Consider the following 11,738-nt stretch of genomic DNA (forward strand, 5'->3'; position numbering starts at 1 on the left):
ACAATAATATATTTTGTCTAAATTTACATGTGAATCACGTGTAGTGACTAATATCATATACTGTGCGTTTATAAAAAAAATCAGCATAACTCTCGCACCTCCAATGACGGAGCCGAGCCGAGTCACCATGAATCATTCGATGCTCGACTTGCTAATACTTTCCTAGTATATGGGAGCCTGAATTTCACAATAGTTTCGACACTGCTATTGTTATTCATATAATTTGCGCGGTCTGAGCCGGAGTTCGGATGCATCGAGAACATTAAGAATCCAGCACCGAGCTCGAATCAAATAGATCCGAAGGTTCATGAAAATTAAGGAACGATCCGTTCATAAAGCAAGAACGAATCTTATCGAGCAAAATTTCGGAGAGAAGAGAAACTGATAGATAAAAAAGGTAAAAAATTTGAAGTTTTTGTTAAAACACAAGCAAAAATCTTTAAAATTTCTCTTCTTTTAAAATTCCACATAAAAACTTCAAAAACTTTGTAAGAAAACCAAATAAACTTCAAAATCATACAAGATATTTTTTGGGCGATAGTTAAATTGGTGTATCGAATGTTTTAAGCGTGGGAGGTAAGACTGTACAAAAATTGATAATGCAGTTCGGTTAACCGATTCGGTTTATGAAACTGGATCAGTTACCGATTTTGAATATTCGAAAATTCGGTTTTTGGTTATTTAATCGATTTTTTTTTATTTTTTATTTTTATCAATCGGATAATCAGTTTTGAAATCGGGTAACCGATTTGAACCGGATAAGCAGTTATGCAGAGAACCGATTTCAATCCGATAAACAATTTTGAAACTTATTAACCAATTTTTTTTATTTTTTATTTTTAAATCGGTACAAAATTGTAGGAAACTAAATTGGTTTGAACCATATAACCAGTTATGAAACCGGATAACCGATATTTTGGATAACCAGTTTCAAAACTGGATAACCGCTTTTCAAAATGGATTTTCAAACTGGATATTGGTTTTCATAATCTAGTTAACTGAAAATTCGGATAACTGAATTTCGGTTTTGGACCAATTCGGTCCGATTAGTGGTCCAAAAATTTGAAAACCGAAAATTCGGTTCCGATTAGTAAAATTGATCAAAATCGAACCAAACCGTACCAATTTCAATCTTAGCGGGAGTGAAGTAGGGAAAGAAGGGAATCGTTATAATTTATTCAAGGGTAATTTAGACCTTTCAAATATGTTCCTACTTTTTTATTTGATTTATCAAGTTTCCTTTTTAAGTTGTATTAGAAATCCTTTAGAAACTCCCTCAAAAAAAAAAAAAAAAAAATTCCTTTAGAAACCTAATCGATCTTGATTTTGTTATTTCTGTCTCTCTCTCGCTACCACTCCCCTCGCCGGCGACAACGACTCCGACGCCGCATCGGATCGCCGTTCGAGCTCGATAGCTCGTAGAAATGAGCAGCGAACCTTTTAACAAGTACAAAGCTTTCGAATTTTTTTTATAATTTTCTTTCTTTTTAGTCCCCAAATTCTATGAACACGAAATCAAATCCTTTTGGGTCGGTCACAGATTGGTGAGGCTCGCCGCGAGAGCTTTCTACGATGACATAACGACAAAAGGAGAGAATCAGCCCAAAAACGGCCGGAGCGACAATCGGGGGATCGCCGTCGTGGTTCTCGATGCCCTAACCAGGTTTCAATTAATCACTAATTTCACACCGATTACTTAAATTGAACTCTCTATACCTAATTGGAAATTGGCTTATCCCTTCAAGTCCGTCTTCTATTCTCTGTTGTTGATCATCGGAGTTGATACTGCTCAGGCGACAATGGGTAAGAGAAGAAGACTTGGCAAAGGACTTGAAATTGCACTCTAAGCAGCTCCGGAGGACTCTTAGGTTCTTCGAAGAGGAAAAACTCGTCACCCGAGACCACAGACGAGAGGTCTGTCAATCAATCTTGCCCATAATTTATTGAATATATATATATATATATGTAACTGCATTGGAGATTTGCAGACGGCAAAGGGTGCGAAGATTTTTACGGCAGCTGTGGCCACAGTTGATGGGCAACGTTTTGGAAAGGACGAAGACAAAATTAAGATGCACACTCACTCTTACTGTTGCCTAGACTATGCTCAGGTTTCTTTTCACCGACAGTAAATATAGTGTATTACCGATAGGGCCTGAGAGTGATCAAAACGTGTATTTTTCCCTTGTGATTAAATTTTATCTTTTTTTTTCTATAAAGTGATGGAGAGTGTTCACGTTAATGGTTCTAAAGTTTGTTGATTTCATATAATTTGTAATCAATTTAGTCAAAATTTGCAGTGGATGTCGAGAAGGAAAATAAAAAAAGCCATTACATCGACATGTAATTTTGATTAATTTTGGATTTTTCTCGATTTACAACTCAAATGCTGAATGGATTTAGTTCAAATCGGACTAAGTTAAAGGCTGATTCTACCGGGATTCATTTTTTCTTTTAGTGGGTAAGTTGGAAAAAGCTCTTCCTTTCAGGGGGGAAATATACTATTTGTTCCAATAATAAAGCTTTAAATGAATTTACGAATCAACAATGATAAAAAAAATTTAAGACAATTTTAATGTGATGCCCAAGAAAATTGAAGTTTCTAATTCACTGTTCATGCTAGTTTTACTTGATTATCCTGTTTGCCAGATGTTAACAGCTCATTGCATTCTGTATTTGGCAAAAAAAAAAAAAAAGCCTAAAGCGACGTTATATTTCAGATATATGACGTGGTTCGGTTCAGATTACATCGCATGAAGAAGAAACTGAAAGATGAATTGGATGACAAGAATACAGTTCAGGAATACATATGCCCTAATTGCAGCAGAAGGTGTGATTCGGAACTTTCAGGTACAATTAATGAATGGAAAATGATTGGTTCTTAGCGATTGGTGTGATTCGGAACTTTCAGGTACAATGCTTTAGACGCTCTGCGGTTAATTTCTATGGAAGATGAGTATTTCCACTGTGAAAACTGCAACGGAGAACTTGTGGCCGAGACTGACAAGCTTGGTGTTCAAGAGGTGGTAGACGGAGATGATAATGCGAGAAGGCGGCGTCGTGAAAAATTGAAAGACATGCTACAAAATATCGAGGTATTCTAGTTTTGTGAATATGCAAAATGTACTAGATTTATCTAATCACCGTGATTTGTGATGCGATGCTATAGTTCAATGTTGTTTGCTTTATATCTGAGTTGGCTGTATGAAAAACTGCGTAGGGTCGAAAGAAAAAGGGTATTTGTTGTCTCTAAATGATGTGATGTATTTTGCATAAAAGCTGCTCAATCTGTGTTATTTTGTAGCTTTATCCTACATTTTACATGTGATGTTTTAGTAACGAAGATGCTCTGTTTGATGAGTTCCTTCCATGGTTTGTTCTACATATTTATTTACTAGATTTATGCATCCAACATTTCTTACGTGGTAGTTAAATGTATACTTGATGTGAAACTAATTTTATCAGATGTTTTTACAGTAACACTCGATTACAATCTCTGATTGGTTCAATCATAACATGTTATTACAGCCCTTTTAAATTCTAATAAACTCATTATTACATCCTATCTTATTGTTTGTTTTTTCATGTAAATAAATAAAGAAAATTTTGGGTGCTGACTGCTGAGCAATCCAGGGTTTAGCTTGTATGATGATATTTTTTTATATCTCTTGTCATGAATTTTTTTTGCCTTGCCAGCTGTCTAGAGTCATTGGATTTCGATACTTGACGTTAAATTGCAAATTTTTCTCTCCTGATATTCCTTTTTTTGGTTCTCTAACGAGGAGGTAAACTTTATAAATCCAGGTTCAACTTAAACCGTTAATGGAACAACTGGCTAGAGTAAAAGACTTGACTGTTCCAGAATTCGGAAACCTCGTAGCATGGGAAGCAAGAGCAAATTTGATGGCACGGGCAAATGGTGATGTTCATGGTAATGACCCATCAAGATCTTCTTCAGTCTACAATGGAACGCCAATGCCTTTTCTTGGAGATACAAAGGTAACTTTTTTATGGACATTTCCTAAAATTAAATGATATTTATTATGCCTCGTTGTAAAGAATGTTGTTTTCAACTGTTTCCTTGTTTTCTGCTTATGGTGTCCAACCATAAGGTCGTTTCTACTTTATATTTCTTTTTATCCCTATACTTCAATATCAAATATACACATTTTTTTAATAGAAGTTGTGTCGGAATTTATGTTTTTGTGTGTGTGTGTGTGCGCGCGCGCCATTTCGAGTTAGTGTCCTAATAAGAACCTCTAATTCCATTGATAAACGATAGAAATTACAAGATATAACCGAGTATTCGAGTGATCTGGAACTCTCCAAAATGGCTAAGCCTAAAACCAAACTATTCTTTCCTCCCAAATGATTATTTATGAGCTTATATTAGTTTCTGAAGGTGGTTGTCACTGGAGCTCCATTCTTGTTAAGGCAGGGTTTTCAAAAATTAGCCTTAATATTTCATTTAACTAACCATTTTAGTGCCTTAAGTCCTTTCATGTCCTTGACTTTCTGAATGAGTGGTGTATAAAATAACATTTAGACAAACAAGCCTGTTTTTCCTGCATCAGTCTTGTATATTCGTTATATTTTTTTCAAATGAACATTTGATTGATAAAGGGGCACTGATGATATATACATCAAATTTATTAATTAGTGACCCGAACCTGACTCCTTTTTAACCTTGAATAATTGGAAAACGAATTTCCACTTGTATTGATCCATAACGTATGGCCACAATAACCCTTGAATATCTTATATATTAAAAAAAAAAAAAAAAAAATTGGGCAGGTTGAGGTGGACTTTTCTGGACCCGATGGCAAGGGAACAGATGTCAAATCCGAAGGCGATGCAACAAGTCAGAAAGTTTTGCCGCCATGGATGATCAAGCAAGGCATGAACCTCACAAAGGAACAGCGCGGAGAGGCCAAACATGAAACGAAAATGGACGGCACTTCTGACGACAAAGAGTCGGCTCTCGGAGACAGCGCCGACCAAAAGAAAATACAAGTCTGTTTGAATGAATCTCCTTTGATCAAAGAAAATCTCATTTCTCTTTTTCGGATATGATTATTTTTTGCGAATCAATTAATTAATATTTTTTTTATCTATTATGTATCATGTAGGACGAGTATTTCAGAGCCTATTACGCTGCATTACAGCAGCAACAAGAAATGGCCTCCAAACTACTCGAGGAATCGACTTTGAATGCCCAAATTTCGAACGATGCATCTACGAACACATCTCCGGGCCGTCGACTCGGAATGAAGTCCAAACGCGAAGACGATGATGTTGATTGGGAAGAACCTCCGGTCTCTTTTACAGGTCAATTTCTATCAACATTTCTTAGACATTATATGCCCTTTAGAATTCTACTTGATGACTTAGAGAAGCAAGTCCGGTCTAACGATGGCTGGTCCATTTTTTAACCGCTCTAAAATGGTCTCGTCCGATTTTCAAGTATTCAAACAGCGTTTTAATGTGACCTGACTACATTTTAACCTTTTAATTTAAATTGAACGTTAAACTGTGCTTATGCTGGGATGTTAGGTGATTGATTTTGCTGAGCCATGTCAGGTGGTTGTATTTGTAAAATAAAAATAATGAAAAATAATTATATAGAAAATAAATTTCGGTATCTCCAGAAATACATAAGGCAATCTGCTTCCGAGTCATGTTGACAATTTTTGCATGACCTCCCAATTTGTACATGTACTAGACTCGATAAACCCTAGTTCTTCGTGAAACAGCCGATATTCTTGTACTTCTACCAGTTTTATCAGAATTAGCAAACGTACGAAATAAATAATTAGTGAGTTTTTATGGCTCGAGTCCAGGCAATTCAGGCGAAAACTACAAGGTCAATGATTTGAACATTGAAGCGGATCCAACGGCAGAGGACGATGATGAAGACGATGTTGACTGGGAGGAGGGTTAGGGTTACTCATAATCTTTGGCTATTAACAATGTATTATTTTAAAAGCATGTGGAATTCCAGTGTATACAAATCATCCATCTGCAATTTGTAAAATACCAGAACTCTGCTGATTTTGATTCTTCTTATAATGTGTCACGTGCTACGCACGTGTTAAACTAAAAATTATTAATTGGTATATTTATTTAAGTAATAAAATTATGCTTTCATAAATTGTATTCTTAAAAAAAACAATATTAACATAGGTATTTCCTAAAAGATAAAGAAAATTAACATAGGTAATAAAAATGATTCCATGTACTCGAATGTTTAAAAGAAAATCATAGATACGAGAACGTAAACATTACAAACGAAAAATGTGTAGACAAGATCAGAGTATTACTATACTTTTACTATACAGGACAAAAGAAAATAATCTTATAAACAAAGATTTGATAGGATTAAGTTGATGTAATAAAGTCTGATGAAGCTAATGAGTAAATCAGAACAAGTAAAGAGCCAATTCCAATCGCTAGTCATACAAAAGAAATACAGACACTAACTCTCTCTCTCTCTCTCTCTCTCTCTCTCTCTCTCTCTCTCTCTTGTATGGAGAGGAAAAAATAAAACCATTCAATTTCTCATTTCACAAGCCAAACATGTGACATCCAATTCTTGAATCAGAAATAGATACCTTCAACTTAATTTTTTCTTACAACCCACACCAACTCCCTCTCTTGTATTAATGAGCATAATTAAAATCTGACTCTCTCTCTCTCTCTCTCTCTCTCTCTCTCTCTCTCTCTCTCTCTCTCCTTCAGTCTCTAAAACCCTCGGCTTCTTTACCCCCAAAAGATCCAAAACATCCACCCTCCTCTCTCTCTCTCTCTCTCTCTCTCTCTCTCTCTCTCTCTCTCTCTCTCTCTCTCTCTCTCTCTCTCTCAAAAACCCTCGAATTCTATAACCCACGACACCCAAATGCCCACGGGACCCAAACGCCCACGAGGTCGTCGTCCAAGAACAGCCCGCGTACAAGATCGTCGTACAAGACCAACTCGCACACAAGGTTCGTCTCGCGTTTCTTCATTTTCCATAAATTTCATGGTTTAAAAAGTTCTATGTCATTTTGATATATTGTTTAAAGAGATTAAAATGTTTTGTTTTGTCTGGATATGTTCATCAGTTTGTCTAAAATCATCAACAGAGTTCATCAATTGTCGACTTTACGTCAACTGTTGACATATGAAGTCAACAAAAAATGAACTTTGTTGGCGTCTAAAATCAACAAATAATAACTCTACCTATATTTTTTGTACGCAGTGATGGCGGATTGATCAATATAAAATTTTCCATAAAATGAGGGAAGATTCATTATCCCGGATTGACCAATGTCTGATAGTGTTGTTCTCGCCCCCGGTGAGATCTAAAGAAGAAAACTCGATAATGCTCGCAATGTCTCTCTTGAGCCCAATCATCTCGATATCAAACAAGCTCGCAGTGTCTCTTTCGACCAATGTTTATTTATGTATCTCCTTTATCTCTTGGTACGAAATCTTAAGGAACTGACTGATCTTTAGGATCCATGATGACCTATGCTAGTTGGGACATAGACACAGTCATCGTTTATATGAACTAATATGACCGAGTCTGTAAGTTGTTTCAGTAATTTAAAAAATCAAAATGCTCTCATTTGTTCGGCGATAAAAAATAAAAGCACACATTTATTCCAAATGTTGACTTGTAATGGCGAAAGTAGAAGAATAAAACAGGGAAGAGAAAGAAGAAGAACGAAACAGGATGTCGCTTCATTGAATCCATATTCCAAAGAAGATAAAAAAAAAAAAAAAAAAAAAAAAACTCGTACCACAAGCCATTCCAAAATCTCACACAAAGTTAGCAATATTTTTTTGGAGAAACAAAAGATCGATACCGAAATCCTATTGACTATTAATAAAACAACTTGAAAATTCCCTCAAAAAAATCGAAATCATAAAATCCAGTATTATAAAGTTAAAAAAAAAAAAAGTAAAAGAAAACGTACACGCACATTGAGTAGAGCTTAAGCATATGCTTTCGATGTCAAACATAACCGATCATTAATTAAAATCCATAAATGAACCATAAATTGTTTACAACTGCAAGTTCGTAATCAGCCCTATATATTCTGTTCATCTAGCAAACAGTTCAAATAAATTTTTAAACTAAAAAAAAATAAATAAAAAAATGTACATATGCGTCACTCCAAACAGAGATCCACTTTTTGGGCTTGGTACCACAAATATGAAGAACATCCAACTTTTTTTTATTTCTTGAAAGAGTAAAATATGATCATTATAACTCTTTCCTAAGAAAATCTGTGGTAACAAAGTAACCACTATGATCAATAAGTAGTTACAACAGATACAAGTCAGATACGCAAATAATCAAACCCATACAATATATATATATATATATATATATATATATATATATATATATATATATATATATATATATATATACATCATATAAGAGTGAGAGTCAAATGAAGCTATGTTCGTACCGAAAAATATAAAAGCACGTCATTGATGAATGAGTAACAAGAAAAGCTAATTTTTTTTCTCTCTTAATGCAAAAAAAATTACAAATTACCTTTGCACAAAGAAAAAAGAAGGGAAGGCAGGTACTATATACATGCCTCGGCTTCATTATATTTCGCACATAGGATTGTAAAATGGAAAACTTGAATAGGGTTTCGAGAAATCACCTTTGCAGTGTAATCATCAGAACAAGAAGCCAAAAATGTAGCAGTTGGATCCCATTTGATTGTATTACTTCTCTATGAAATTGGTTTAAACCTTATGAACAGTAAAATCAACATTCTCACTTATAATAGAGTTAAATAGATCAATTTGCCTTTTTTCAGAATAACTTAACAGAATATTCTTAACTTTTGGCATTGATTTCGTTGCGATTTAAACTTTCTCTAAGTAACTTTTTCAGTTTTTTTCACCCATGCTTGACCTATTATGTCAACCTCCAGTAAAGTAAAGTAGGATAAAGAATATTTTCATGCATGCATGAATATGAAAAAAAGTTTCTTTTTCATGCACGCATGAATAAGCATATTTTTCATTCACGAACAATCATGGAATGTTTCTTTTTAATCTCTGAATTTTACATGTTTTGATAGTTAGAAAAAGAAAAGGGCTCTTAACCATAATCATTTTTCCTATCCATTGTTGTTTAAAACAGCTCCATATGTATATACCTCCCATTCATTACGGCTAGGGACGACAATTTTAATCATTAACCGGTTTAAACGAGTTGGATAATAACCGCTCTTATCGAGTAACGGGTAAGGCCCGTTAAGATTTTAGTTGGTCCAGGTAACGGAATAGGTGGATCCGTACCCGCCTACTCGATATCCGGCCCGCTAACTCTAAAAAAGTGATTTTGTTAGGAATTGACACTACTACAAACTGTGTTATTGGATGCGGATGACTTTTGGATGCGACTAATCGCGTCTGAAAGTCGCATCCAATGGCGCAACAGATGCGATTTATCGCGTCTAAAGCAGTCACCGAAATGACTTCTACTAAACATTGATTTATGACTTTCAGATGCGATTAGTCGCATTCAATGGTACCATTGGATGCGACTTTGGTCGCATCTAAAGCTAGTATTTGTTGTAGTGTGATTCGAGGTCTATTAAGTTGTTTAAAAAATTAGTTACCACGTGATTAACACTCAGTTACTCTAATGTTGATAATGTTGTGTTATTATTTTTTATAATAAAATAAACAAATCATAAATTTTGAATTTTAATTTTGAGATTATACCACAAGTATGACTTTCCCAATATTTTTCGACCAAAATCAAATAAGTCTATTTTAATTCAAAAGTATGACTACCCTTTTTGTGTATTTACATTTTAACGTTTTTATTCTCTCTCTCTCTCTCTCTCTCTCTCTCTCTCTCTCTCTCTCTCGTTGCTGATTTTTATGTTTTTGAGTTGCTGAATCCTCACGGCGTTCACTTATGTTCTCATAAATCGTTTGAAGATTTTTTTTTATTATTTGAATAATTTGGGAATTTGTTTGAAAATTTATTGACATGAATGTAAATAAATCTTCAAAGGTTCTGGATATTCGTTTGAAGATTTTATTGACAAAAATATTAATAAATCTTCAAAAAAAAATTCATAATCTTTGAAGACATATTCATTAATAAATTAGTGGTATTTGGATTAGAGTAGGAGTAGTATTATATAATATTGTTAGTATTATAAGAGTTGTAATATACATTATAATATTGTATTCAAGTATTTTGTCGTGATAAAATACTGTTTATTTTGATCATGTGCTTGACCATGTAAGACAAAAGAAAATTGGCATTTGATAATGTGTACTTTATTTTTTATTTTTTTTATTCGAACGAGCCTACAACCCGATGCCCGGACCCGGTTTAAAATCAAATGGATAATTAAAGAACTTGTTCCTTTGTAAAAGACACAGATAGAACAAAGAAAAATCAAGTATTTTGACACTGACAGTACATGAAAGTAAGGATAAATTATAATTTTCCTGCTTCGACAAAAACATCTGTACATGTCAATTCATAAAAATGAGAAATTGACATATCTATTATCATTTGATAATTCTTTTCTTATTTTCCACAAAAATATTAATTAAGACAATTTTACTAATAAGCAAGTGTGAGGCTGGAGCTCGCGATCCTCGACGGCGCAGATCGTCAGTCAAGGAACATATACACGATTATGCTTTAGTCAAATTGCAGGTATTTTTTTTTTAATGATTTTTCCTGAGTTGAGCTTTGATGTTTTAATTCAGCTTATGCTCTCTCGAAAATTCGCTTGTATAACCTTTTGGTATACGTGAACATACAAGAATTAAAACTGTCAAGGAAGCTTTCGTTGCTGGTTCCGATGAGTCGGCTTTGAAGTATGGAAATGTTTGAATAAGACTTAGCTCTTTTGTTCCGTTTCGACACTGTTTAGACGTGTCTAGTGTTTAGACGCCGAACACCGCTTCCGACGCGCGATGTGACCCTAAAGAATCAAAATTCGCCAATCATCCTCAAGGGCTTTAAATAAGAGATCTAGCAACATATTTTCGACACTTATGATCTATTATTTACTCTCGACTTTTTGCTTATTTTCTCTACGCTTATATTGTGATCTTGTGCTCTCTGAATTATCATGCCAAGAGAATAATTAGTAATACTTGTTAATAAATTTATGAATTTCTCTTTTTTTGGAGTAACATTTTGGGCTTTTTTTATTTATTTTTTTCTCCTAGGTTACGTATAGTTAATAATCAATAATATTGTTAATAAGTTGTCATCAATATTTATGTTATCGTTTATTTTAATAAATTGAAACATAATGAGAAAATGGTTACTTAATTAAGGGGTCTTAACCTCGGTTTTTGGAATTATAATTATTATCAAATATATTCTTTAATGTATTTCTATTTCTAAATATATTATATATACAAATAAGCCGTACCTAGTTTGATCTAGTGAAAATTACACACCTCGTCTAAAATGGATCCCACCGACAGTATTTTGTGGAAAGTGAATATTAACCGTATTAGCGTCCATTTGGGCCAGTTAATAAATTCCAGTGACTAATTTCCAATTATTATTTAGACTTTGGCAATTATGTAATTTACAGGTTTCAAAATGACTATTCAGCTATATTTTCCATAATTATATATGATGATGTATAATATAAACGATAGGGATAGGGATAGGGATAGGCGAAAGGGATAGGGATAGTTTTCTAACATAAAATTTCAGTTATTACTTTTAAATAGCT

General features: G+C 34.0%; 1 protein-coding gene across 2 annotated transcripts; it reads left to right on the forward strand.

Annotated features, from left to right (window-relative positions):
* The first annotated feature begins 1,260 nt into the window (after positions 1–1,260).
* LOC149401918 (Transcription factor TFIIE, alpha subunit) lies at positions 1,261–6,151 on the forward strand. 2 transcript variants are annotated; one of them, XM_089609731.1, is made up of 10 exons: positions 1,261–1,447; positions 1,541–1,663; positions 1,794–1,914; positions 1,989–2,111; positions 2,721–2,850; positions 2,926–3,095; positions 3,805–3,999; positions 4,795–5,013; positions 5,130–5,328; positions 5,841–6,151. In XM_089609731.1, exons 1-10 carry the CDS (start codon positions 1,425–1,427, stop codon positions 5,939–5,941), a joined length of 1,404 nt encoding a protein of 467 aa, XP_089465857.1. In that variant the 5' UTR covers positions 1,261–1,424; the 3' UTR covers positions 5,942–6,151. The 2 variants fall into 2 exon arrangements, with proteins under 2 accessions (XP_089465857.1, XP_089465858.1); XM_089609732.1 differs by having other exon boundaries at positions 2,721–2,830; positions 2,912–3,095.
* The last annotated feature ends 5,587 nt before the right edge of the window (positions 6,152–11,738 follow it).

This window comes from Urtica dioica, chromosome 3 (assembly GCF_054948205.1).
Source record: "Urtica dioica subsp. dioica isolate 48M chromosome 3, U.dioica_male_clone48M_v1_H2, whole genome shotgun sequence".
NCBI lineage: Eukaryota > Viridiplantae > Streptophyta > Magnoliopsida > Rosales > Urticaceae > Urtica > Urtica dioica.